At 49.3% G+C, this 27245-nt stretch overlaps 1 protein-coding gene across 1 annotated transcript in view; it reads left to right on the top strand.

Moving 5' to 3' along the window:
- Positions 1 to 307: 307 nt before the first annotated feature.
- The window catches only part of LOC311427925 (olfactory receptor 14C36-like), a gene marked incomplete at both ends in the record, with an annotated part of 221329 nt that continues 194391 nt past the window's right edge, over positions 308 to 27245 (top strand). Inside the window, one exon of the mRNA XM_084539507.1 lies at positions 308 to 949. Coding sequence (XP_084395633.1) covers positions 308 to 949 — 642 coding nt within the window. The remainder of the gene's footprint in view (positions 950 to 27245) is intronic.

The raw sequence follows: 27245 nt of genomic DNA, 5'->3' as shown, positions 1-27245 counted from the left end.
TCAGAGAAGTGTGAACTAACATTGCTCTGCCTTCTCCTCTTCAACAGACAGCAGTGTCCAATGTCAGAGAATGCCCAACATCAGCTCTGTGAGTGAGTTCCTGCTGCTGGCATTCGCAGACACGCACAAGCTGCAGCTCCTGCACTTTGCGCTCTTCCTGGGCATCTACCTGGCTGCCCTCCTGGGCAACGGCCTCATCCTCAGTGCCATAGCCTGCCACCACCACCTCCACACTGCCATGTACTTCTTCCTGCTCAACCTCGCCCTCCTTGACCTGGGCTGCATCTCCACCACTCTGCCCAAAGCCATGGCCAATGCCCTCTGGGACACCAGGGCCATCTCCTATCAAGGATGTGCTGCACAGGTCTTCTTTTTTGTCTATTTTATTGGAGCAGAGTATTCCCTTCTCACCGTCATGGCCTATGACCGCTACGTTGCCATCTGCAAGCCCCTGCACTATGGGAGCCTCGTGGGCAGCAGAGCTTGTGCCCAGATGGCAGCAGCTGCCTGGGGCAGTGGCTTTCTCAATGCTGTCCTGCACACGGCCAACACATTTTCCCTTCCCCTCTGCCAAGGCAACTCTGTTGACCAATTCTTTTGTCAAATTCCCCAGATCATCAAGCTCTCCTGCTCAGATGCCTACCTCAGGGAAGTCGGGGCACTTTTGTTTAGTATTTCTTTGGTCATTGGTTGTTTTGTTTTCATTGTTTTCTCGTATGTGCAGATCTTCAGTGCAGTGCTGAGGATGCCCTCTTCTCAGGGCCAGCACAAAGCCTTTTCCACGTGCCTCCCTCACCTGGCCGTGGTCTCTCTGTTTGTCAGCACTGCCATATTTGCCTACCTGAAGCCCCCCTCCATCTCTTCCCCATCCCTGGACCTGGTGATGGCTGTTCTATACTCAGTGTTGCCTCCAGCAGTGAATCCCCTCATTTACAGCATGAGGAACCAGGAGCTCAAACATGCAGTGAGGAAACTATTTTATACCTCTTCCTTCAGCATTAATAATGTGCGTAAAATGGTAATAGGATTTCTGCAAACAAACACTCTTAGTGCAAATTCTTGAAAGTAATTTTCTTTATTATTATTTCCTATAATTGGTTGCTTTGATTTAATGTTATTCTAAGCCTCCTAATTATTATTTTATTATTATTATTATGAAGTCAATAATTTCAAATAACTTTACAATCATTATTCTTGTTTAAATAAAGACAATAAAGAAACTGGGACAATTTCATTAGTCTCTACCACAGTCTCTTCCCATCGCCAGTGCCTCCAGCAGTGAACCCACTCATCTAAAACATGAGGAACCTGGAACTAACGGTTGCAGTGATGACACTGATTGAATACATATTCTTCAGCTTCGTTGATTATAACAATAAGCTTATAATCAGAAACACCTATTTTTTCAGAAATCTTTAAGATACTTTTTTTTTTTTTTCTTTTTATTTGTCTGTGTTGTTATTTTCACTAGCTATTGTTTCAGATATAAATAATATTAATCTTAACCTCCTACTTGTTAAAGATTTACCTATAGAACCAGGCTTCCTGTGTAGATAAACACAATAAAGAATCCAGAAGAAATTCATTGGTCTGAGCTGCCACCTCTTCCTATCCCCTCAGGAGCTGGGGGAGCACTTGTTGGGGCACTTGTGGTTTAGTATTTCTTTAGCCTTTGGTTCTTTTGTTTTCATTGTGCTGTCCTATGTGCAAATCTTCAGGGCAATGCTGAGGATACCCTCTGAACAGGGCCGACACAAAGCCTTTTCCACGTGCCTCCCTCACCTGGCCATGGCCTTCCTCTTTCTCAGCACTTCCACGTTTGCCTACCTGAAGCCCGCTTCCATCTCTTCCCCATCTCTGGACTTGGTGGTGTCACTTTTGTACTCAGTGGCACCTCCAGCAGTGAACCCCCTCATCTACAGCATGAGGAACCAGGAGCTCAAGGTTGCAGTGAGGAAACTGTTTCTATATGTGCTTCTTATGCATCAGTGCTGTTAACATTATTGTTATTTGTATCATATCATTTTTTGTACTTAGTATTATTATCATATTGTAATAACAATAATAATCCTTTAAATGCTACCATTCTATTTTAAGTAACTTATGAGAGATTTTCATTTCATTTTTCATTTTTATTATTTTCATAACTTTTGACATTGTTTTAATTTATTAAGTAATTTATTTACTTTGACTATGTCTTCTAATCAATCATATTGAACTAGGCTTCCTCTGTAAGTACAGACAATAAAGAAGACAGCATAAAAAAAAAAAAAAGACAATAAAGAAGACAGCTGGTTAGTGAGCCTACCAGGGGAGGTGCCCCGCTAGACCTTCTCTTCACAAACAGAGAAGGACTGGTGGAGGACGTGATCGTCGGGAGCTGTCTAGGGCAGAGTGACCACGCAATGGTGGAGTTCACTATTCTTGGCGAGGTCAGGAAGGGGACCAGTAAAACCGCTGTATTGGACTTTCGGAGGGCTGACTTTGAGCTGCTCAGGACATTGGTTGGTGGAGTCCCTTGGGAGGCGGTTCTGAAGGGCAGAGGGGTCCAGGAAGGCTGGGCGCTCTTCAAGAGGGAAGTCTTAATGGCGCAGGAACGGTCTGTTCCCACGTGCCCAAAGACGAGCTGGCGGGGAAGAAGACCGGCCTGGCTCAACAGAGAATTGTGGCTTGATCTTAGGAGGAAAAAGAGGGTTTATAAGCTTTGGAAAAGTGGGCAGGCCACTAAGGAGGACTTTAAAGAAGTAGCGAGGCTGTGCAGGGACAAAATTAGGAAGGCCAAAGCTCATCTGGAGCTCAATCTGGCTACTGCCGTTAAAGATAACAAAAAACGTTTCTATAAATACATCAACACAAAAAGGAGGACTAAGGAGAATCTCCATCCTTTACTGGATGCGGGGGGAAACTTAGTTACAAGAGATGAGGAAAAGGCGGAGGTGCTCAATGCCTTCTTTGCCTCAGTCTTTAGCGGCAATACCGGATGTTCTCTGGATACCCAGTACCCTGAGCTGGTGGAAGGGGATGGGGAGCAGGATGTGGCCCTCATTATCCATGAAGAACTGGTTGGTGACCTACTACGGCACTTAGATGTGCACAAGTCGATGGGGCCAGATGGGATCCACCCAAGGGTACTGAGGGAACTGGCAGAGGAGCTGGCCAAGCCGCTGTCCATCATTTATCAACAGTCCTGGCTATCGGGGGAGGTCCCAATCGACTGGCGGCTAGCAAACGTGACGCCCATCTATAAGAAGGGCCGGAGGGCAGACCCAGGAAACTACAGGCCTGTCAGTTTGACCTCAGTGCCAGGAAAGCTCATGGAGCAGATCCTCCTGAGAGTCATCATGCAGCACTTGCAGGGGAAGCAGGCGATCAGGCCCAGTCAGCATGGCTTTATGAAAGGCAGGTCATGCCTGACGAACCTGATCTCCTTCTATGACAGAGTGACGCGCTGGGTGGATGAGGGAAAGGCTGTGGATGTGGTCTACCTTGACTTCAGCAAGGCTTTTGACACCGTCTCCCACAGCATTCTCCTCAAGAAACTGGCTGCTCTTGGCTTGGACTGGCGCACGCTTCGTTGGGTTAGAAACTGGCTGGATAGCCGGGCCCAAAGAGTCGTGGTGAATGGAGCCAAGTCCAGTTGGAGGCCAGTCACTAGTGGCGTCCCCCAGGGCTCGGTGCTGGGGCCGGTCCTCTTTAATATCTTCATCGATGATCTGGACGAGGGCATCGAGTGCACCCTCAGTAAGTTCGCAGATGACACCAAGTTAGGTGCGTGTGTCGATCTGCTTGAGGGTAGGAAAGCTCTGCAGGAGGATCTGGATAGGCTGCACCGATGGGCTGAGGTCAACTGCATGAAGTTCAACAAGGCCAAGTGCCGGGTCCTGCACCTGGGGCGCAATAACCCCAAGCAGAGCTACAGGCTGGGAGAGGAATGGTTGGAAAGCTGCCAGGCAGAGAAGGACCTGGGAGTGATGGTGGACAGTCGGCTGAATATGAGCCAGCAGTGTGCTCAGGTGGCCAAGAAGGCCAACGGCATCCTGGCTTGTATTAGGAACAGCGTGACCAGCAGGGCTAGGGAGGTGATCGTCCCCCTGTACTCAGCTCTGGTGAGGCCGCACCTCGAGTACTGTGTTCAGTTTTGGGCCCCTCGCTACAAGAAGGACATCGAGGTGCTTGAGCGGGTGCAGAGAAGGGCGACGAAGCTGGTGAGGGGCCTGGAGAACAAGTCCTACGAGGAGCGGCTGAGGGAGCTGGGCTTGTTCAGCCTGGAGAAGAGGAGGCTCAGGGGTGACCTTATTGCTCTTTACAGATACCTTAAAGGAGGCTGTAGAGAGGTGGGGGTTGGCCTGTTCTCCCACGTGCGTGGTGACAGGACGAGGGGGAATGGGCTTAAGTTGAGCCAGGGGAGTTTTAGGTTAGATGTTAGGAAGAACTTCTTTACAGAAAGGGTTGTGAGGCATTGGAACAGGCTGCCCAGGGAAGTGGTGGAGTCACCATCCCTGGAAGTCTTCAAAAGACGCTTAGATGTACAGCTTAGGGATATGGTTTAGTGGAGGGCTGTTAGCGTTAGGTTGGAGGTTGGACTCGATGACCTTGAGGTCTCTTCCAACCTAGAAAATTCTGTGATTCTGTGATTCTGTGATAAATTCATTGGACTCAGTATCCCTCTCTTCCCATCTCCTCTGATTCTGGGGGAGCAGCCCCAGCATGCAGGAGGGGCTCAGGGCCAAGAGGCTCACCGCCTGCTGGGCTCTGCCTCTCTGCTGCCTTCGGGTTGGGGCTGCTGCTTCCCTGGAGCCATGGCCATGGCCAGCAGCAGGACGTGGTCTTGTCACTGCTGCTCCCTTTGGCTTCCTCATTGTTCTCTTGTGCTTTCACATTCAACTAAGTCTTCAGATCTCATGTATCTTGCTGTCTGTACAGTGGCATCTCTTTCATTGCACAGCTCTTCCAAAGCTGGTGGAAGGAATATACCCAAGGAACTGCTGCATGAACGGACCTCTTGCTTTTCTGGCCTTCACTGTGGATCAAAATTTCAGAGTGCTCAGTGTAGTGCTGGACTGGGAGTTCCCTTCTTGGCTGGCCATGGCTCAGCAAACAATAACTGGCCTTGACTGGCCTGGAACTGTCCCGGTTGTGCTTAGTCTGATGGCAAATAACATGCTGGAGAAGAATGTGGAGCTGCTCTGTGGCTGGGCCAGGCCTCTTGTGCTGGCCTGGGGAGCGGGGCTGCCCCTGCGGGGCACAGGCACTGTGTGCTGGGGATCTGCCAGGCAAGAGAGCAGGGCTCCTGCAGCTTCACAGACCTCCATCTCTTGAGCCGGGTCTGGCCCCAGCGTGGGGACTGCTGGGGAGGCCCAGAGCTGCCTTTGAGGCAGCAGCTGCGGTGCCTTGCAAGGGGCTGGGGCTGTGGTGGCCGTGCCTAGAGCCCTGCAGCAGCCTGCGGTGGGCACTGCCCTGGGGCCAGCACAGCCTGGGCTGCTGGGCTTGGCTGGGGAGAGGGCAGGGAGGTGGAGAGAAGTGGGCAGGGGCTGAGCTGGGCTGGGCAGTGCCCGGCAGAGGGCAACAGCAGCATCAGGGAGCAGTGGCAGCATGCAGGGGAGGGCTCCCAGCAGGGCTTGGTGCTGCAGAGCCAGGGCTGTGGGAAGGGAGCCCAGAGCTGCAGGGGCAGGGGAGAGGAGGCCGCACTGGGCCCTTGCTGGCCTGGGCAGAGCAGGAAGGGGGCTCAGGGCATTTGTCCCCTCCCCAAAGCCTGCCAGGACCTGCAGGGCCGTCAGGAAGAGCCCAGGGCCAGGCTGTGCCCCTGGCCTTGGCTCTGCTGGCAGGAGTGTTCTTGGCATGCGCTTCCTGGCCTCCCCTCGCCTGCGCACAGCTGCTGCCCACTCCAGCTGTTGCCACAAACGTGTCCTCACAAGCAGCACCACCCCTTGGGCTGATTCTGCTTTGCCTCCCCCACCCCACTGCCTTGACTCCTTGTCTCTGCTGGGCCCCACCTTCCACACTCAAATGTGTCCCTTGGCTGTCAGTGCCCTCTCCCCTGCTTTGTGGGAATACTAAGCCTGGGCAGACAGGTTACCATTAGGTGCAGTGGTGCTTGTGTAATTCACATTGGTAATGGCATAAATGCCGGTTCTTTCACCAGTGATGCACATCCTTCTTCATGTTAGGCCAAAATCAACATCCTTCTCTCTGCTTTTCCTCATGGATGAACTGGATTAGGTCTCCTTAATTATTCTGAGGCACAATACAATGCTTTTTGCCTTCTGCTACTCCAGCACAATATATGTGACTTTCCCTTACTCTGCACATTGACCTGCAGGGTCATTCCATATTTGTTGCTTTCAAAATGTTAGTTGGACGGGGGCCATTTGCAAAGTGGGGCAAGCTGATGTGTTCTGCCTCAGCCATTTGAAGCATGCTATACTTGAGTTTTTCAGCCTGAGTTTGCTAAAGATGACCCAGGAAGGTCATCAACAGATGTTCAAGTGTCTAGTTTAAGTAAGGGAGAGTATCTCAGGTTTCCAGTGGCCATTTCAAATCTAGGTCAATCCAAGGAACCCACTGAAGAAGAGGTTTGTCTTTGAAGGGGTGTTCCTGTGCTGGACTGGGCTGCAGTTACAGGGACAAAGACCACTGCTGGCAGTGGAGGTGCCCTGGGAACTCCACCTGGCTCCACCTGATTTTCCCAAAGGGCTCCGGCTTCCTGCAGCTCTTTTCTGACATCTGCTGGTCCAGGGAAGTGCCTGAAACACAACGGGGCCACTGGAGGTTTTCCCTGGTTGCTTATGGTCAGACAGCAAAGCTCTGCCAGAATACCCAGTATTTTTTTTTCAGTACTTGAATAATAAAGCAACAACTCATCAGCTCAAAAGACTCAATCCTTTCTGTGAAATGTCTCAAGTGAAGTGTAATTTCTATCATGAAGAAATGTGATTTTTCAGGATGTATATTCATCCCAGGAGAAGAAATACTGGTGTTCACCTGTAGTTGCGTTGTCATCGCTTTTCTATCATGGTGTGCTCCCTCCCTCATCTTCCAGGCACAAAACTCATCTTGATTACACAGACCCTGCTGAATGTCCCCTTTCCAGCTGCCTCTCTGGACCTATGCACTTCCCATCATTCTCCTGGTTTGCCCTCCTCTTACCGTTTAATCATTCAGACCACTCTCAGTGACCCAGTTGCTGCTTAGAGTTTCATTGAGTTCAAGGTACATACATCATGTACAGTCATCCTTTTGGGAAGGTAAACATCACTCGAGGCAACAAAATAAGGAACCTGAGGTGTTTTTTTTTTTTTTTTCTTTTTTTTTTGAAAATTGCAGCATGATTTCCTGTTGTTTGTTTTGAAATAGGAAAACTCCTGTTCTTCCTATCTATGCAGGGCTTCAAAGGAGAAACCCTAGACCAGGAGAATGATGCTCTAAACTGAAACGGAACAAAATTCAGCCTTTAAAATGAAGAAAGATTTTTATTAGATGCTCCTTGAAATCTTCCCCCTTAACTACAACATGAAAGCTCTCCAGTTAGCTGATCAAGTCTTGAAGACTTGTTGAAAATGGTGGGAGAGATATGGCTCCTTAGGAGTTTCTGTGTTTTAATGAGTTCCATTGTATGTTTTGGTGCTGAGTCAATGAAACTTTGGTACTGAGACGAGAACGATGCAACTGTGCGAAAAAAAAACAAACTCAAAAGGAAAAGCTGAAGTGACTTGGAGTATTAATGGGCCCTACTGAGGGCTGTTACTAACAAAGCCTCCCCAGGGACTGCTTAGGGCAGATAATTGGAGGCCATGATTATAGACAGGCAAAGCACTGTGCTGAGAAAAGTCTTTCTTGGTTTTGGTGAAGCAGAAGAGCCAAGGCCTGACCCCAGCCACTGTGAGGGGAGATCCTGCACCCCCCTGTCTGGCTCAGGACTTTTCCTGGGGGTCTGAGGAATGTGGTGGGCAGTGTGATGCCTGAGAAGAACACTGGTATGACACCACCCTGCCTCTGCACAGGGTTGCAAGGAAGCAAAGAGGCTGCATTGCAATGACTATATGTCATCTTCTCATAAGCTCTAGGCAAAGTGACAGGGCTGTTGGTGCCTTCCATTCTTGCCAGCACTCTTTGTCCCACACTTTGTCCTATTTCCTGGAAGTCTGCAGACACCCATCTCTGTTCACCACCTTGCCATCATCCCAGCATTTCCATCATTTCACCGTCTCATCAACCCTCACCAGCTGTTCCTTGAAAAATGAAGCTAAGGTCACATCATAGATACTCAGCAGCAGCTTCCAAGCCATGGGCCTGCTGCTGGCCTTGCAGCTTCTTGGCTAGACACAGCCAAGCCTTGTGCCTGCTGCTGTGCAGTCATGGACTCAAGCAGAAGGGACTGGACAACCCATCTGGGGGCCTTCTTTCTGCGTGGGTCCTCCTGGGTCTGGAGGCAGAGGGGATTCCCCAGTCAGCATGCCAAGCAGATGCCTTCTGCTGGCGTAGCAGGGCCACTGCCAGATGTCAGCCCAAAAGTCCAGATCCCAGGTCTATGTCAAGACACAGGACTGTCACCTGCCACCTCCAGACACAAGTAACCTCCCAGTCCCTTTCTGTGACATGTTCCTGCTACTGCCCTATCAAGTGCAGAGACAGAAGTGACCTCACAGTCACTGCCATGGTCACATTCCTCCTGCTGGGGCAGAAGATCCTGAGGCAGAGCTGAGCTTTCTCTAGCCCCCTTGGTATCTCTTTTTACTTTCTGGGTAAGAGATTATGCAAAGTTTTAGTGGGATTGTTTGGTGTTCTGCTTTTTCTCTCACGTCTGTGGTGGAGATATGGACAAACTCTGTGGTTTACGGGTGTTTTACATCTGCCAAGGAGTTTAGGGTTAAGTAGAGCATTTTAATGTTAGTGGTAAGTGAAGGGATTACGGTTATCAAGAGAGAAAATTGATTCCTTTCAGAGTGTTGTAGTAGCATTTAGGTTTAGGGATTAAAATCACTGTTTCCAGTAAGGTAAGGGACATACATTACTGTTTTAAGTCAGTGTTACTGCAGCATTGGCATTGCATGAATGCTCTTACCTCTATGAAATCATTAATTTCTGCTGGCCATGTGTGGTGGTTTTACTCAGGTGGGCAGCCGAGCTCCACCACAACCACTCTCCCACTCTCCCTCTCCTCAAAGAGGAAGGGGGAGAAAATACAACACAGAGAACTCGAGTTTAGAGATGAGAAAGGTTTAATTAAAGGGAAAAGGAATGGGGAGGAAAAACAGAGACAAAAGAAACAATCAGTCTGCGTGGTAGTACAGAGAGAGAAAAAATTATTCTCTACTTCCCATCAGCGAGCGGTGTTCGGCCACGGCCTGGGAAGCAGGGCCTCAAAACGCGTAGTGGTTGTTCAGGAGGAACAGCCCCCTTCCCCACGAGAGCCCCCCTTTTATTGCTGAGTGTGACATTAGGTGTTATGGAATATCGCTTGGTTGGTTTAGGTCAGCTGTCCTGGCAATGTCCCCTCCCCACCACTTGCCCACCCCCACTGCTGGCTCTTCTGGGCTCAGAAGGAGTCCTGATGCTGTGCCAGCACTACGCAGCAATAGACGCAACACTGGAGTGATATCAGTGCTGTTCCAGCTACGAGTGCAGAGCACAGCACTGTGCGGGCTGCTGCAGGGAAAAGGTGACTCCAGCTCAGACAGACCCAACACACAGATTCTCCACTGAAATCAACACTTGGACATAAATGTCCATTGCACCAGTTCCCACCTTAGGCTGCACGGAGGCACATAATTTTTTATTATTATTGTTATTATTATTATTATTGTTGTTGTTGTTGTTGTTATTTTGTTTTGTTTTATTTTATTTTATTTTATTTTATTTTATTTTATTTTATTTTATTTTATTTTACTTTATTTTTTTGAAACAAACAACTGTAAACCATGTTACAATTTGCTGAAAAATAGAACAAACTCCTCAGCTGTGTGCCCAGTCCAGGCTGCCTCTAGGCAACTTCACATTCCAAAAGGAAGAAGTAGAAATTAGATGGACAAGAAATTAGATTTATTTTGTTTGTTTGTTTGTTTGTTTATTTTATTTTATTTTATTTTATTTCAAGATAAAATATTTTATACAGCTAGATTGGAAATGCTAAATAGAAAAAGAGTTGAGGAGCTGCCTAAGGACATGATTAGATAAACTTGTTAAACATGGTCAAATTTGAACTCCCTGATGGTCAGAGACTAACTGGGTAGGTTAGAGGGATCAGAATGATCAAAGGTTTGCAGTGGGCAAATCTGGAGACCAATGGGAAGTGCATAGGTCCAGACAGAGAGCTGGAAAGGGAACTTCCAACACTGTCAGTTTAATCAGGACCAGTGGAAGATTATGGCCTTAAATGCACATCAGAATCAACAGAGTAGTGCAAGTGCAGGGGAAGAACGGTATTTCTTTTTCTGCAGTGAATATACATCCTGGAAATTCTCATTTTGTGACAACAGAAATTCAACTTAATGTGGGGCGCTTTGTGGAAAGGATTCACCCAAATCCCTTCAAGTGATGACAATTAGGTGCTCTATTCCTTAAATACTGAAGGAATGCACAGGATTTGGGGCAAAGCTTTGCTGTCTGACCATAAGCAACCAGTTCCACCTCTAGATACTCGGCTGCATCTGAGGAACTTCCCTGGACTGGCCGCTGTCAGAGAGGACCTGAAGGAGACCCTTGGGGCTACAGATTGAGCCAGGTGGACTTCCCAGGGCACCTCTACTGCCAGTAGTAGTCTCTGTCCCTGTAACAGCAGCCCAGCCCAGCACAACAAACCCCATCAAAGACAAGTCGGGGGCTCTTGAGAAATGGTCATCCATCTGAAATGGTCATTTCGAGCATTGGTCATACATGTACAGCATTGGTATCACACCAGTGTTTTGTCCATTGCTGAGCAATACTGGCACAGCATCAGGACTCCATCAGGCTTGGATTGCTTTGGTTTCCACCAGTCACTGCACAGGAGATGGAGGTCCATGAAGCTTCACGACCTCTTGTCTCATGCCTGGGAGATCCCCAGCACAGAGTGCCTGTGCCCCGCAGGGCCAGCCCCGCTCCCCAGGCCAGCACAAGAGGCCTGGCCCAGCCACAGAGCAGCTCCAGATTCCTCTCCAGGATGCCATTTGCCATCAGACCCAGCACCAGTGGGACAGTCCCAGGACAGTCAAAGGCCAGTTACTGTTTGCTGGGCAATGTGGAACCAGGAAGGGAGCTCCCAGACCAGCCCTTGGTCTTTCACTGGTCACTTTGGGACTCTGATCCTGCTGCTGGCCATGGCCATGGCCAGGGAAGCAGCAGCCCCGACCCGAGGGCAGCAGAGAGGCAGAGCCCAGCGGGCAGTGAGGGGCAGCCCCGAGGGACACCGGGGCTGCTCCTGCATGTGGCAGCTGGGCTCTTGGTCCTGAGCCCCTCCTGCGTGCTGGCACTGCTCCCCCAGCTCCAGAGCTGTGAAGAGACAGCAGCTGAAAGTAGTTAATTTATCCTGGATTCTTTATTTTCTTTATCTACACAGAAAGACAAGTTCTATAGTTACATGGCAAAGCTTTTGGACAAAAATAAAAAGAAATAAGTAACAGATAGGAAACTTAGAATATCATTAATATATGATAAAAACAAGTTTCAGAAAATGGTATAAAAGAAAATAATAAGAAAAGACTGTTCTAACATATTGTCAGAAAAACTTTGAGTCCGGTTAGGACTATAGTCCATTATTAAGATGAAGATCTATGTATCCAAAGAGTTTCTGCAAGGCATTCTTGAGCTCCTGGTTCCTCATGCTATAGATGAGGGGGTTCATGGCTGCAGGAACCACAGAGTATAGAACTGCAACCACGAGGTCCAGGGATTGGGAGGAGATGGAGGGGGGCTTCAGGTAGGCAAACATGGCAGTGCTGATAAACAGAGAGACCACAGCCAGGTGAGGGAGACACGTGGAAAAGGCTTTGTGCTGGCCCTGAGAAGAGGGCATCCTCAGCACCACCCTAAAAATCTGCACATAGGATAGCACAATGAAAACAAAACAACCAAATGCTAGACAGACACTAAGTAAAATAAGCCCAAACTCCCCGAGGAACAACTTTGAACAGGACAGCTGGAGGATTTGAGGAAGTTCACAGAAGAACTGATTAAGCTCATTGCCTTGACAGAGGGGCAGGGAAAATGTAGTGGCTGTGTGCAGGACTGCAATTAGAAAGCCACTGCCCCAGGCAGCTGCTGCCATCTGGGCACAAGCTCTGCTGCCCAGGAGGCTCCCGTAATGCAGGGGCTTGCAGATGGCAACATAGCGGTCGTAGGCCATGATAGTAAGGTTATAATACTCTGCTGATATGCAGAAGAGAAAGAAAAAGACCTGTGCAGCACAGCCTTGATAGGAGATGGCCCTGGTGTCCCAGAGGGCATTGGCCATGGCTTTGGGCAGAGTGGTGGAGATGCAGCCCAGGTCGAGGAGGGCGAGGTTGAGGAGGAAGAAGTACATGGGGGTGTGGAGATGGTGGTCGCAGGCTACGGCGCTGAGGATGAGGCCGTTGCCCAGGAGGGCAGCCAGGTAGATGCCCAGGAAGAGTGCAAAGTGCAGGAGCTGCAGCTCGCGCGTGTCTGCGAATGCCAGCAGGAGGAACTCACTCACAGAGCTGATGTTGGGCATTTGCTGTCCATACACATGCTTTCCTGGTAAAGAGCAAAATGCAGAAGAATGTTAAAACAGAGTTCTCTGAGGAAAACCTATTGTGTCTCTTAAAGCACCCCGTAACCTGAGCATCTCTCTTTGCACGAAAATCTTTTGGCATCTCTCCTGCTTGAGCTGTGGCTGGTGCTGGCTGAGAGTGGCACTGGGAGCATCGGCTGCTGTAGGTTGCAGAGGAGTCCTCTCTGCTATACAGCAGGAAGGAATCAGGAACATGGGGGAAGCTCAAGTTCAGTTCTCTGGTCAGATTAATGATCTTTTCAGTGTTATTTCAAACAACTCATCTGAATGCAGAGTTACACAGGCCACTGCCCACAAGTCGTGTTTTAATCTACCCTGTATTTCCTGTCTTTGAGCCGCAGGACCATCCAGCTCATGAGTTTCCCTGAGAAGCAACTGGAGACAACTGAGAGCAGAGAATCCCCAGTCCAAGTGCAGCTGGACAGAAACCTCACCTGAGGTGAAGTTCTCACACAGACAGAGCTTGGGAGCATCTCTTTGAGCTCTACCTTCTCTTCTACCTCTGCCTGCCCCAAAGCCCATGGGCTGCAGGGGAAGAGGAGGCCAGGGAGGGGCTGCTCCAGGGGAAGGCGTCTGCACTGCAGGGCATGGCCACGAGGTGCCCAAATCCCCCCTTTCACGGCGTTTCTGCCAACAGCTCCTTCTGGCCGCCTGCCCCTCTGTGCTGCCTGCAGCTGTCCCTGCAGGGAGCTGCTGCTCTGCGCCCTCCTCTTCATTCCCCCTACCGATGTGCACAGACCCCATCTCACTCGGCTGTGCTCAGCGCTGCCCTGCAGCACCCTGCCACCAACAGGGCCCTGCCAAGGGGCACCTCCATGGCTGCAGGAGTTACAGGGCAGCTGACAGAGAGCCTGGCATGGCCAGCCAGGGCAGGGTGTTCCGGGCTGACCGGGGGCACCTGCCTTAGGGCACTCCAAGGGGCTTCTGCCAGACTTCCTCAATTTGCACTGAAACCCAGCAGGACTCTCAAAGCCTACTGCATTGCCCACTGCCCTCCCAGAAACAACACCCAGCAGGAGACCCTTCCAGGACCTGAAGTTGCATGGCCCTGCAGCCAGACACTTACCTTGTCAAGGGCTGTGCAGGTTTCTCCTGCAGGCAGCTCTCAGCATCCTCCCACTGCCAACTGCCTTCAGCCCCTCTCTCCTTTTCTTCTCTCTGTGTCTGTGCTTCTGTGTCTCTTTCCTGCTGCGCAGTGCAGAGGAGCTGCTCCTGACCATAGCTGTCTCTCTGCACCAGGGCCCTCTTGCCACAAGCACCCCTTGGGCTCACGAGCCCAGCCCAGCTCAGCAGCACAGCACCAGCCCAAGGCACTGCAATCACCCCTCTGGGGGCTTTGCTGATGAGCCCACAAACCTCAGGCACTCAGAGACAATTGAAGACATCTCTCCAGAAGTCCAAGTCAGAGGCAAGTTTCCTGCAGTGTCCCCCTGAGGGCCAGCACTGACACAGGCTCCCGTGGAGCTCGTTAGATCAGAACCCTGGAGGCAGTGAGGACAAGGAGACAAAGGCAATGTGAAGATGACACTGATGTGTAGGAAAACTGGATGTGTGTCACCAAGCACAAGGGCCAGGCCTTGACCCCAAGTGCTTTGGAAGGGAGATCCTTTCCTTGACAGGTTACTCAGGGCTCTTTGTGGGGCAGTAGGAGATGGGGATGTGCATGGCCAAGTGTAGAAGAATAGTACTACCCCTGCCTGCTTCATGGTTGGGGGTTAGGAGGCAATGAGGTCTTGGTGCTTTAATAATAATCTGTCTCCTCATGGGCGTCTGTGGCAGAGACAACAGTCATAGATATGAACACAAAGACCTGCTCCTGCTGGGAGTTTCAGCCTTGTCACAGTCCTCTGTCCTGTCTATACATGGCTTTCCTAAGGATTATGAGACCTCCACATCTTTCCTTTTTGGCTGCAGACCCTTATCTCTGTGGTGTCACAGCAGATTGGAGCCGAGCGTGATAACTCAGATCTTCTTGGTGGCCATGCTTCTCATAAGGCAGCTCTGTAGGAAGCTGCCCTGGTTCCTCGTGAGCAGGCACCACTGCTCGTATGGCATCCCTCATGGTTCCCAGGCCCTCCTCCTGCTGGACATTACTCACTCAGCAGGGTCCCAGTCTGCCCTGATGTGTGGGGTTTCTCTTCCTCTGGTACAGGACTGGGCTCTTCTCCATGTTAAAGTCAACAGTTTTCTGAAGTCAAAATCCTGCAGATTCTCAAGGTTTACCCACATTGATGCTCCATTCTATCAGCTGTTAGTGTCAGCAGGCAGACAGTTCAACCTTAGTGTAATTGTGCTATCTCTGACTAGATAGCAGCAGCAGCAAGGGTTGCAGGGAAATTTAGATAATTCAGGAGTAACCAGCTAAATGGAGTTGCAGCACAGTCACTCAAGGGCAGGGGATGGAAGGCTGTAAGGTTCAACATTTGCTGCGCGTTTTTCTCATGCATGCTGTCAGTTTCTCTGGAGCTGTGTCCTGAATGTTATGGGGCTGTGCAGATCAAAATTAGAAGGGCTAAAGCCCAGCTGCACCTCAATCCATCTATTATTGTCAAAGACAATAAACAAATAGAAATAAAGGCTTGACGTCAGGAGGGGGTTCTTCACAGAGAGGGTGGTTGCACACTGGAACAGGCTCCCCAGGGAAGTGGTCACTGCACCGAGCCTGTCTGAATTTAAGAAGAGATTGGACTGTGAACTTAGGCACATGGTCTGAACTTTTGGGTAGACCTGTGCGGTGTCAAGAGTTGGACTTGATGATCCTTAAGGGTCCCTTCCAACTCAGGATATTCTATGATTCTATGATTCTATAAATAAATAAATAAATAAATAAAACTACTTTAAATGAAGGAGGATTAGGGAGAATCATAATCCTTTATTGGATTCTGGGGGGAAAACCTGTTGACAAGGGATGAGGTAAAGGCTGAGACACTTAATGCATTCTTTGCCTCTGTTACTAGCAGCAAGACCAGTTTTTCCCCTGGACATTTCTTCCTCCTCATGGCCTTTGCCAACCTTCCAATGCACACTTTGTGGCATTTTTTTTCTCTCCTGCTCTTTCCTACTACCAAAGATACTCTATCAGGGTGGAAACCACTCCTGAAGTAGGCATCCCAAACCATCTCGATCCTTGCAGCCTGTCAGCCAACCAGACACAAGTCACCTCAGAAGTGCCTTCCAAGCCATGGGCCTGCTACTGGCCTTGCAGCTTCTTGGCTAGACACAGCCAAGCCTTGTGCCTCCTGCTCTGCAGTCATGGACTCAAGCAGAAGGGACTGGAGAACTCACCTTTGGGCCTTCACACACAGACACACACAAACACACAGAATTTCTAGGTTGGAAGAGACCTCTAGATCATCGAGTCCAACCTTTGACCTCCTTCTGCCTGGGTCCTCCTGGGTCTGGAGGCAGAGGGGATTCCCCAGTCAGCATGCCAAGCAGGTGCCTTCTGCTGGCCTAGCAGAGCCACTGCCAGATGTCAGCCCAAAAGTGCAGCTCCCAGGGAGAAGTCAAGGCTGACCTGCCACCTCCAGACACATGTGATCTCAAAGTCCCTTTCTGTGACACGTTCCTGCTGCTGCCATATCAAGTGCAGAGACAGAAGTGACCTCCCAGTCACTGCCACTGTCACATTGCTCCTGCTGGGGCAGGAGATCCTGAGGCAGAGCTGAATTTTCTCTAACCCCCTCGGTATCTCTTTTTCACTTTCTGGGTTAGAGATTAAGCAAAGTTTTAGGGGGAGTGTTTGGTGTTCTGCTTGTGCTGTCAGGTCTGTGGTTAAGGTATGGACAAGCTCTGTGGTTAATTGGTGTTTTTTGTCTATCAAGGAGTCTAGGGTTAAATAAGGCATTTTAATGTATGTGTTAAGTGAAAGGATTACGGTTATCAAGAGAGAAAATTGATTTATTTCAGTTTATCGTAGTAGAATTTAGGTTTATTTAGCGTTAAAATTACTAGCTTAAGTAAAGTAAGGGCCATATAAGACTGTTTTAAGCCAGTCTTAATGCACTACTGGCATTGCATGAATGCTCTTACCTCTATGAAATCATTAATTTCTGCTGGCCATGCTCCTCTTCCCACCCCATAATCTCACTGCTGCTCCTGACCTCCCCATATCTTACTGGGATCAGCTTTCTGATGACATTTAACATCTCAGTGTATCTGTCTCACCTCTGTTGGCTCCTCCATTCCTGAGAAGGAAGTGGCATTGTAGTCAGGAGGGAAAAGGACACAAAGATCTTTAGGCGCATCCTGAGCAATGTGCCCATCAGCTCTGCACCTCCACATAATCATGCTTCCGACCTACAAGTTTTGTTTCCCAAATGGCTTCTGTGGATCCCAGTCTACTTTTCCCAGGCCCTCTCACATGCTTCAGTTTCAGATGTGCAGGGATGGGATAAGGAAAGCCAAGGCATGGATGGAACTCAGCTTATCTGGGGAATAAAAGCATAACAGGAAGAGATCCTATAGGTACTTTGCTCAGAAAAGAAAGGCCAAGGAGAGTGTACCCCCCTCTGATGGATGAGAAGGGTGAACTGATAATGACAGACATGGAGAAGCCTGAGGGACTCAACAACTTCTTTTCTTCAGTCTTCCCTGCCAGTCAGGCTTCCCAAGTCTTTCATTCTCTGAACCCATAGATAGATGCTGGGGGGTGCAAATTCCCACCTGTTGTAAGTGAAGAGAAGGTTTGAGGCCACCTGAAGAAGCTCAAGAAGTACAAGTCTATGGGACTTGATGACTTGCATTCCAGGGAGTGGAATGCTGTGGCTGAGGCTGTGGATGTTCCATCCTTGGGGGCGTTCAAGGCCACGTTAGATGAGGCCCTGAGGAACCTGATCTAGGGGGTGGCGTCCCTGCCTATGGCAGGGGGGTTGGAACTAGATGATCGTCGAGGTGCTTTCCAACTCAACTGCTGTATGATTCTCTGATTCTGTGATTGTGCTTCAGAGGGAAAGTAATAATAACAGTAGTAACAGTAATAACAATAACAATTACAATTACAATTACAATTACAATTACAATTACAATTACAGTAACAATAACAATTACAATAAGAATAACTATAATAAAAGCATGGTATTGAGTTTCAGAATACTTAGTGATCCTTTGTGATATGGTTTAGTGGAGGACTTGTTAGTGGTAGGTCAGAGGTTGGACTAGGTGATCTTGGAGGTCTCTTCCAGCCTAGATGATTCTGGGATTCTGTGATCCAGTTCATCCATGAGACAAAACCCTGCAAGCAGCACAAAGGACACTGAAATGCGGCCTCACATGAAGGAGGCTCCAGATCTCTGGTGTAGAAACTGTATTTTTGTGCCATGACCAACGTGGTATATGCTGCAGGAAAAGGCCTACGTTTGAAGTAAAAGGCCTAGGCCAGCACTGGTGTGGCACAGGCTTGAGATTTGGGTGTTTGTGAAACTTATGGAACCACAGGCTCTTTAAGGTCCCTTCCAACATGAGCAGTTCTATGATTCTGTGCTTAGCAGCCCTGTACAGCCCCTGTAGGGCCTAGCCTCAGTTCATGCCCCTCAGCTTGTGCTCCAAAAGTGCTCCCTCATGTCACTTGTCCCATCTGCGTTCCTTGGCTACCCCAGGGCATCCTGGAGTCAGTGGCCACCTCTGAATAGAGAATGGAAACCAGCCATGAAAGTAGATCTAGGAAACAATGGGAACCTGTGCGTAAAAGGACTCTAAGTAACAGCTGAAAGAGTCTTTTATGGCAACACCACCAGCTTTTTATTTTTCTATGAATTCTCTTGATTTAGTCTCATAGGTTTTTTATTATTATTATTTTATTTGTTTATTTATTTATTTTATTTATTATTGACAGCACTGTGGACAAGGATTATCTACCAATGTATGCTTTTTCTGTGAATAGTCTTATGCAAACATTTACCAAAAGATATTTCCCAACTTTTTTTTTTTCTTTTTTCTTCTTCCTCCACCTCTTCCGTCTTCAAGCAGAACTCCAAGGGAAGAAGTCACTGAATTAAAGAATAACTCATGTTGATGAGATGATGACTTGGAAAAGTGCTCCATGCCATCATAAAGGGAGATAAAAAAGGGTCAACAGTGTTGGTCCAAGTGCCCATGACTGAAGGATGCTGCTGGTAACTGGCTGGCAGGAGGACTTTGTACCACTAATGTCCAGCCAACTTCTCCCCCCCCAACTTCATCCCCTTCTTCAGTGTGAATATCAGCAATGTGGCTAAAGAGAGACTCCAGGAGACTATGGCAAAGGCCTTGCTAAATCCAGGTTCACCATATTCCCTTCTCTGCCCTCCCCTACTGCTTCACCTGTGGCAGGACTTTCTCCATCACGTTCCCATGGGCAGAGGTGACAACTGCAAATCTCCCAGTCCTTTTTCTTGTGCTTCCTGAAGACGAGTTTGCTGTCTGCTTTTTCCAAGTCCCCAGAAATCTCTCTGATCCAAACGCTTGATGGCCTGGTCCAGAAAGGCAGGGTAGTGTGACATAGCAGAGAGGGGCATCTGTAATGAGCCTGTGAGAGGGGGGTTACAGAAATCTCACAGAGACACTGGGGGTTGGTTCTGGAGTCACACAGGGCAACGGCAGCGCTCTGTGAGGTGTCCACATCTGAGCTGGCCTCCCACGCTCCTCATACACACGGGGCTGTTGAGAGACACGAGTCTCTGCCTTGCACACCACGCACAGTGCACTGCAGTGCCTGCAGTGTCCCTCTGGCTCCTGCAGCCACTGCCAGAGGCTGGGAGGCACCTCAGCCCTGCAGTGCTTTGCCCTGCTCTGCCCTCCTCTGAGATGCCCCACGGCGTGAGGAATGGTCACAGGGACCTTGCTTCAAGGAAGCACATCTCAGAGCTGGATAAAGGTGATTTCCCAAGGCATGTTACTTAACCTCGTGACACTGTCTGCCCCACTGGCCTTCATGAGACTTGTAGGAATGGCTGATGGCATTTGTGCTTGCTCGTGTTCATCTCTCTGTGAGTGTATGATGTGCCTGCTGGCACCAGCAGCAATGGGTTTCCCTTTATACATCTCCCATGAACCTACAGGGGGCCCTGCTCTTCTCCTGGACATCCTACTTCCCAGGGAGCCTTTATGAGATGAGCAATGAGCAGTGGACTGGCCAGCCATTGGTGAACCTCCTTCGATGCACCGTATATCTCTGAGCTGGTGGTGATGCTCTCCAGAGTAAGAAAAATGACAAAAAAGATAACAGAACAAACCTTGAGCCTGCAATGTATTGTGGGTCATATGCAGAAAAAAATGGGCTATGTTTTTGATTGTGAAACATCTCCAGTCATCAGTCTCTTCAAGGCATCCTTGAGCTCCTGGTTCCTCATGCTATACATTAGGGGATTCACTGTCGGAGGCACCACCGAGTACAGAAATGACACCACCATGTCCAAGGATGCAGGGGAAATGGAGGAGGGCTTCAGGTAGGCAAACATGACAGTGCTGACAAAAAGGGATACCACGGCCAGGTGAGGGAGGCACGTGGAAAAGGCTTTGTGCCGGCCCTGCTCAGAAGGCATCCTCAGCACCACAATGAAGATCTGCCCATAGGACACCACAATGAAAATAAAGCAACCAAGGACTAAAGAAACACTAAACACAAGTGACCAGACTTCCCTGAGGTAGGCATCTGAGCAGGAGAGCTTGAGGATGTGGGGGATTTCACAGAAGAACTGGTCCACAGCATTGCCTTGGCAGAGGGGAAGGGAAAATGTGTTGGCCATGTGCAGGACAGCATTGAGAAAGCCACTGCCCCAGGCAGCTGCTGCCATCTGGGCACAAGCTCTGCTGCCCACGAGGCTCCCATAGTGCAGGGGCTTGCAGATGGCAACATAGCGGTCATAGGCCATGATAGTGAGAAGGGAAAACTCTGAACCAAAGAAGAAGATGAAAAAGAAGACTTGTGCAGCACATCCTTGATAGGAGATGGCCCTGGTGTCCCAGAGGGCATTGGCCATGGCTTTAGGAACAGTGGTAGAGATGGATCCCAGGTCGAGGAAGGCGAGGTTAAGGAGGAAGAAGTACATGGGGGTGTGGAGGCGGTGGTGGCAGGCTACGGCGCTGAGGATGAGGCCGTTGCCCAGGAGGGCAGCCAAGTAGATGCCCAGGAAGAGCGTGAAGTGCAGGAGCTGCAGCTCGCGTGTGTCTGCGAATGCCAACAGGAGGAACTCGGTGATGGTGCTTCTGTTGGACATCTGCTTTTTTGGGGATGTGATCCTGAACAAAGAAGAGGAAGAATAGTAACAATGTACAACAGACTCATCAGAGAAAAACTCATCCCATTTCTCATTTAGAATCGCCAGAAAATTGTCCATTTCCAAAAAGATATTTGGTAGGTATCTTTCCTGAGTTCTTCCTGATGCCTGAGGGTATCCCCAAGAGCAGGGGACTCCTCTGTATTCAATGCAAGAGTCAGTTATGCCCAATAGCCAGAGGTAAGGTGGAACATGGGGCAATCTCAGACTCACTTCACTCCTGATATCAAAGAACCTTGCCCCAGTGTTGCTCCCCGGTTACCCAACTTCACAGCAGATATATATATATGATTTTTTTTAATTTTCAATTTATAGGGTCAGATTTTTTGTTGTTACTGACCTACCACACCTATTGAGTTTTTCTAAAACAGAAATCCTGGGCATTTGTCCAGCACATAAGTGGAAATGTTGTGCATCCTAAGGGAAAAAGGGACTGACCCTATAGTGCAGTGTCCTTTAGTGAGGACAGATAATCTGTCCATCAATACTGGTCTCAGCCACCATGTGAGTGTTGCAGGAAAGTTGTATTCAGAGGTTGACCTGAGAAGAACCTGAACACTGCTGAGAGTAGAGGAATCCAGGCACAAAGTGCCCATCTCCAGACCCCTCATCCTGTCCCCATACTCCTCTTCCAGCCAAACACTCCTAGGGCTCATGGAATGGGCATGTGAAACCCCCATCCCCAGCCAGCCTGGGAACAAGATCAGCAGCAGCACGGCCAGCTGGAGAAGCCAGGAGGAATGCCAGCGTGCTGCTGCCAGGGGACGCAAGGCCAGGGAGGGACAGACGGACACTCAGCAGACCCTCCTGTGCTGCAGATCTGCCTGCAGAGCAGGCAGCTCCTGCTGGGGACACTGGGGGCTTGAGGGCAGAGGCTGTGCTGGTGGGAGAGGAGAGCAGGTGGTGTCCCAGGGAAGGCTTCTGCCCTGCAGGGGGTTGCGGGGAGGTGCCTGAGCCCTCCCTCACACAGCATTTCTGGCAGCAGCTCCCTCTCACCACCTGCCCAAGCCTCTGCTGCCTTCCTATTTCTCTGCTTGGAGATGGTTCTATGTCCCCATGTCCTGGTTTCAGTTAGAACAGAAGTTTCAGATAGAACAGAATTAATTTTCTTCCTAGGAGCTGGTGGAATGCTGTGTTTTGGCTTATTATTACTTTTGTTATTATTATTTTCCTGTCTTATTAAACTGTCTTTATCTCAACTCACGGGCTTCACTTTCCATTTCTCTCCCCCGTCCCAGAGAGGGAGGGGGAGGGTGAGCGAACGGCTGCGTGGTGTTTAGCTGCCAGCCGGGTTAAACCACGACACCCCACATCTCCCTGTCCATGCTCACAGCCCCCATCCATGCTTCCACTGCACTGCAAGATTCAGAAAGCACAGAAACTAAAAAAGCCTTCCTCTTCAGATTAACCAAGCGTCAGTTTTCCTCTGGAAATGCCCTTTTATAAATGCCATTGTGTATAGCACATTCTATTCCACATTAAAAGTAGAGTAAATGTCATCCTGACAGATGCTATCAGCCATCAGATGTGCCAGCTGCAGAAGACCCCTCTGGCAACCCCACCTGCATGGCCCTGCAGCCAGAGCCTCACGGTGTCAAGAGCCTGCAGATGTGTCCTGCCACACACTGCCCTCTGTTGTTGTGCTCCTCAGTGCCTCCAAGCCCTCTCCTTCTCTCCTCTCTGTGTGCCAGCTGCGGTCAGAGCCCCCAGCCCTGCTGCGCTGTGCAGAGGAGCTGCTCCTGGGCACAGCTGTCTCTCTACAGCGATGCCTCTTGCCAGGAGCTCCCCTTGGGCTCAGGAGCCTGGCCCAGCTCAGCAGCACAGCACCCGACCGTTCCATAGGTTGCTCTGTGCCCTTGGGCTCCCTCGAGGTGTCCCCAAGGCCTCAGGGCTGACAGCTCCCAAAAGCAGCAGGGTCTCTGCTGGGGTGTGGTGTCTGAAGCAGACAATTCATCACCGACTGGCCTTCTCTGAACACAGGAGAGATGACTTTTAGAAATGTTATTTCTACTGTTAGAGTATGGTTGTCAAACATGATGTGCTTTAACCTGGCAGGCAGCTCAGCACCACACAGCTGTTAGCTCACGCCAACACCCCCCAGCCCCAAATGCTTATGTGTTGTAGTAAGGGCAGTTTGAAGTACTGAAGGGGAAGAGGAATAATAATAGCAATTATTTTTATTACTATTATCGTTATGTACAAAGCAAGCTATGCACAGTGCAATTGCTCATTACTGACTGATCTCCAGCCTGTCCCCAACTGGTAGAACATTGCATTAACCATCTGAACCTGCTCTTCTTTGACCTTCAATCACTGCATAAATGGAAGGGTCCTCCTAGGGACTGGGTGAGGGAGACAACTCTTTAACATCCTCTGTCTCCAAGGCAGCTATCCCAAAACTCCACCTGTACCCTTTTGGATCTTGGAAGTACCCTCTCGTGGGGAAGTTTATGTCAAGGTTTCATAGATCAACATTCTTCTCCCTCCTTTCTTTTCTGGGCAGTATTTCTTTTCCATTCTCAGGAGCCTGATTTTCACACCCACTGTTTTCTCCTGCATGTAGAAGCAGTGGAACCTGGCAAAGGTTGGTGCTCTGGCCTAGCAAGAGCAGACCTGGGGGGTCTGGTCTAGGCCCCAGACTAGACCTGGGGTCTGTCACTGGGGCTGGAGTGGCTGCAGGACATGTCAGAGGTGTTGGAGTAGCTTCAGGGCCCATCACAGGGGTTGGAGTGACACTGACTGAGGCTTCCTTTGGAATTCCCTTTGGAATTGCCAAGGTGATAACCCCTCCTTTTCAAGCACTTCTGCAGTTTTTAAGGATTCTGCACGTGCTCAGGGGGGAAGTTCCAAAGCACTGGAGATGCCCACTGCTCTAGGTGCCTGCCCAGATCCTCCCATGCTCCCTGCCACTCCTAACTCTCCTGCCTTGGGGCAGGTCTCTGGAGGGCATTCTTCAAGAGTTGCTTATCCTTAAACAACAGTTGAAACACATTCAGGAGACATCACAATAGGACCATCCCATGGATATTCTAAGCTTTGTAGAGCTGTTGTAATTAGCCTGGAGGAGAAGGGGAAGTGAAGGAGATAGTGAAGAAGTGGAGAAGTGTCCCTCCCTTTTCTCCCCCTAGATTGGCTCCCTAAAGCAAAAAAGTCAAGAGTGTAATTCTTAATAGTTTCTGAGTGATGGTTCCTGAGGTATGGAGGTGATGGCAATGCTCAGTACAAAGAACAGATTTGTCACATGACCAGTAATTTTCCTGACTCATAAGCCAGTGTTACACAACATAGCAAAATAACTTTAAACCAGACCCAGAAATGATAAAGAGCACAATGAGCACACATGCAGTAAGTAATGTGCTATACAACACATTTCTGAAAACAAGCCCAACAGACCTGAAATCCAAAATGTTGACATTGTGATCAGCAACTATTAAACTGGTCTAATGCTTATAACAATTTAACTTTAGCACTCTGTGGTAAGATCTGTCCTTATCTCAACCCTTTGTGCCCCACCCTGGGTGCCAAAAAGACTTCTGTGGTTTAACGCGGCAGTTTGAGTACATGGAATAATTTGAAGAGGTCCAGAGGAGGGCCACAAAGGCGATCAAGGGGCTAGAGCACTTCTGCTATGAAGGCATGCTGAGAGAACTGGTACTACTCAGCACCGGAGAAACCTTAGAGCAACCTTCCAGTGCTTAGAGAGGACGTACAGGAAAGCTGGGGAGACAGTCTTTGTTGGTGTAGTGATGGGACAAGGAGAAATGATATTAAACTAGAAGAGGGTAGGTTTAACTTAGATATATGGAAGAAATTCTTTCCTCTGAGGATGATGAGGCATTGGAACAGGTTTTCTGGAAAAGCTGTGAACGTCCCATCCCTGGAAGTGTTCAAGGACAGGTTGGAATGAGTTTTGAGGAACCTGGTCTAGTGCGAAGTGTCCCTGCCCACAGCAGGGGGCGTGGAACAAGAAGATCTTTAGGTCCCCTCCAAGCCAAATCATTCTATGATTCTATGATCCCATGTTTCTATGATTATCTATGATCCTGCCATCATTGACCATGTGAAGCTCATAAAGGCTCTCCTCAGAGATTTTAACCAAGCCCTTTCCCAAAATTTCACCATCCCCCTGGGCAGTCCTCAGGTTGCTTAGAGTTGGTTTTGGAAGAAGGAGAGAGGTGCTGGTACAGCTGCTGACATCGTCATAAGACTGATCTCAAAGACCTTGGAAAATACAAATTGATTAAAATCATTCCTTAGGACTTAGAAAAGGCAGATGTCAAACCCATCTTCTACTAGAAGGCTGAGCAAAAGGATGATTAAGCCTAACCAAGGATTATAACGCCAGCCTTCACCCTAGCCCCCAGTCAAGAACTAAACAAATCTCCAATCTCCAAAGCTTGATCTTCCCCTATAAATTGACCAGGCATCTTGAGAAGAACACCGATCCTTCCCTTAAAGCCCTACCATTCCCTTAACCCTAGAAGGTGACCTCTAATCCCTATATGTTAATCTGAACACCTAATTCCCAAAACTCTCCACCATGCACACAACGCATCTCAGCTTCAACCCCACTCCTATCCCTAACTTCAGCTGCTTGTCCCCTTGGGGCAGGGCAGGCACTGTGAGGTCCTGCAGCAGTCCCATGGCATTGGAAGAGGCATGTGAGGTGACAGGTATGTGATCAGATCACAGGCCACAAGGAGGAGCTGGCTGGGAATGCTGGAATGGGATCAGGTGTGCCTCAGGATGTGCTGGGCCTGCAGGAGGCCCATGGCTGTGAAGGAGGCTGGGAGGTCACTTCTGTCTCTGGAGGTGACGGACCAGCAGCAGGAAACAGCACAGATAGGAACCGTAAAGGCCAGAAGCATGCTCAGGGCATTGAAGATGATGGTGAGGCACCTTCTGTTCTGGTCAGGTGGTAGACCACGGGAAGGCTGATGGCATGGGAGTCATGCTTGAGGTACAGTTTGTGAGACCATAGAATTAGAGAATGGCTCCTGTTGGAAGGGACCTTAAAGGTCATCTGGTACACACCACCTGCCCATAAGCAGGGATGCCCCCCATGAGATCAGGTTGCCCAGGGCCTCATCTACCCTGCTCTTGATCAGCTCCAGGAATGGGGCATTCACAGCTTCTCTGGGCAACAGTTTCCATTGTCTCACCTCCCTCTGAGTGAAGAATTTCCTCCTAACTTCTAATCTAAATCTCCCCTCATTTAGCTTAAAAACATTCCCCCTTGCCCCGTCATTATCTGATTGAGCAAAGAGTCACTCTCCATCTTTTTTATAAGCCCCCTTTAAGTACTGAAAGGCCACAAAGAGGTCACCACCAGAGCCTTCTTTTCTCCAGGCTGAACAGCCTCAGCTCTCTCAGCCTTTTTTTATAGGAGAGGTGCTCCAGCCCCTTGATCATCTTTGTGGGCCTCCTCTGGACTTGTTCTAACAGACCCACACCCTTCTCATGCTGGTGGCCCCAGTCCTGGATGCAGGACACCAAGTGGGGCCTCACAAGGGCAGAGTACAAGGAGTAGAAGTAGAAGTGACCTCCCTCCACCTGCTGGCCACTCCTCTGCTTATGGAGCCCAGGATGCAGTTGGTCTTCTGGGCTACAAGCACAGAATGTACTGTCTCATTGTCTCACTGTCGATCTCACTGTCTGTCATAGATAAAGATATTAAACAGCACCAGTCCCAGGACAGACCCTTGAGGTACAACACTTGTCACCAGCCTCCACTTGGACATAGAGCCGTTGACCACCACTCTCTGCGTGTGACCTTCAAGCCAACTCCTTATCCACTGAATGGTTCACCCATCAAATGCGTATCTCTCCAATTTGAAGATCAGGATGTCATGTGGGACAGTGTCAATGGTCTTACAGAAGTCCAAGTAGATGACATTGGTCGGTCTTCTGTTGTTGTCTGATGCGGTCACTCCATTGTAGAATGTCATCACATTGGTCAGGCACGATTTGGCCTTTGGTGAAGCCATGCTGGCTGTCTGAGATCACCTCTTTGTTTTGCATGTGCCTTGACATCGATTCCAGGAGGATCCTTTCCATGATCTTTTGAGGCACAGGGGTGAGGCTCACCATTCGGTAGTTCCATGGGTTCTCATTTCTACCCTTTTTAAAAATGGGAGTGATGTTTCCTTTTTCCAGTCACCAGGGACTTCATCCGACTGTCAGGACTCTTCAAATATGATGGAGAGAGGCTTGACGACTACATCAGCCAGTTCCCTCAGGACCCTGGGGTGCATGTCATCAGGCCC

This window comes from Aythya ferina (genome assembly GCF_964211825.1).
Source record: "Aythya ferina genome assembly, contig: HAP1_SCAFFOLD_29, whole genome shotgun sequence".
Taxonomy (NCBI): Eukaryota; Metazoa; Chordata; class Aves; order Anseriformes; family Anatidae; genus Aythya; species Aythya ferina.
This window is presented reverse-complemented; position numbering and strand designations above follow the sequence as displayed.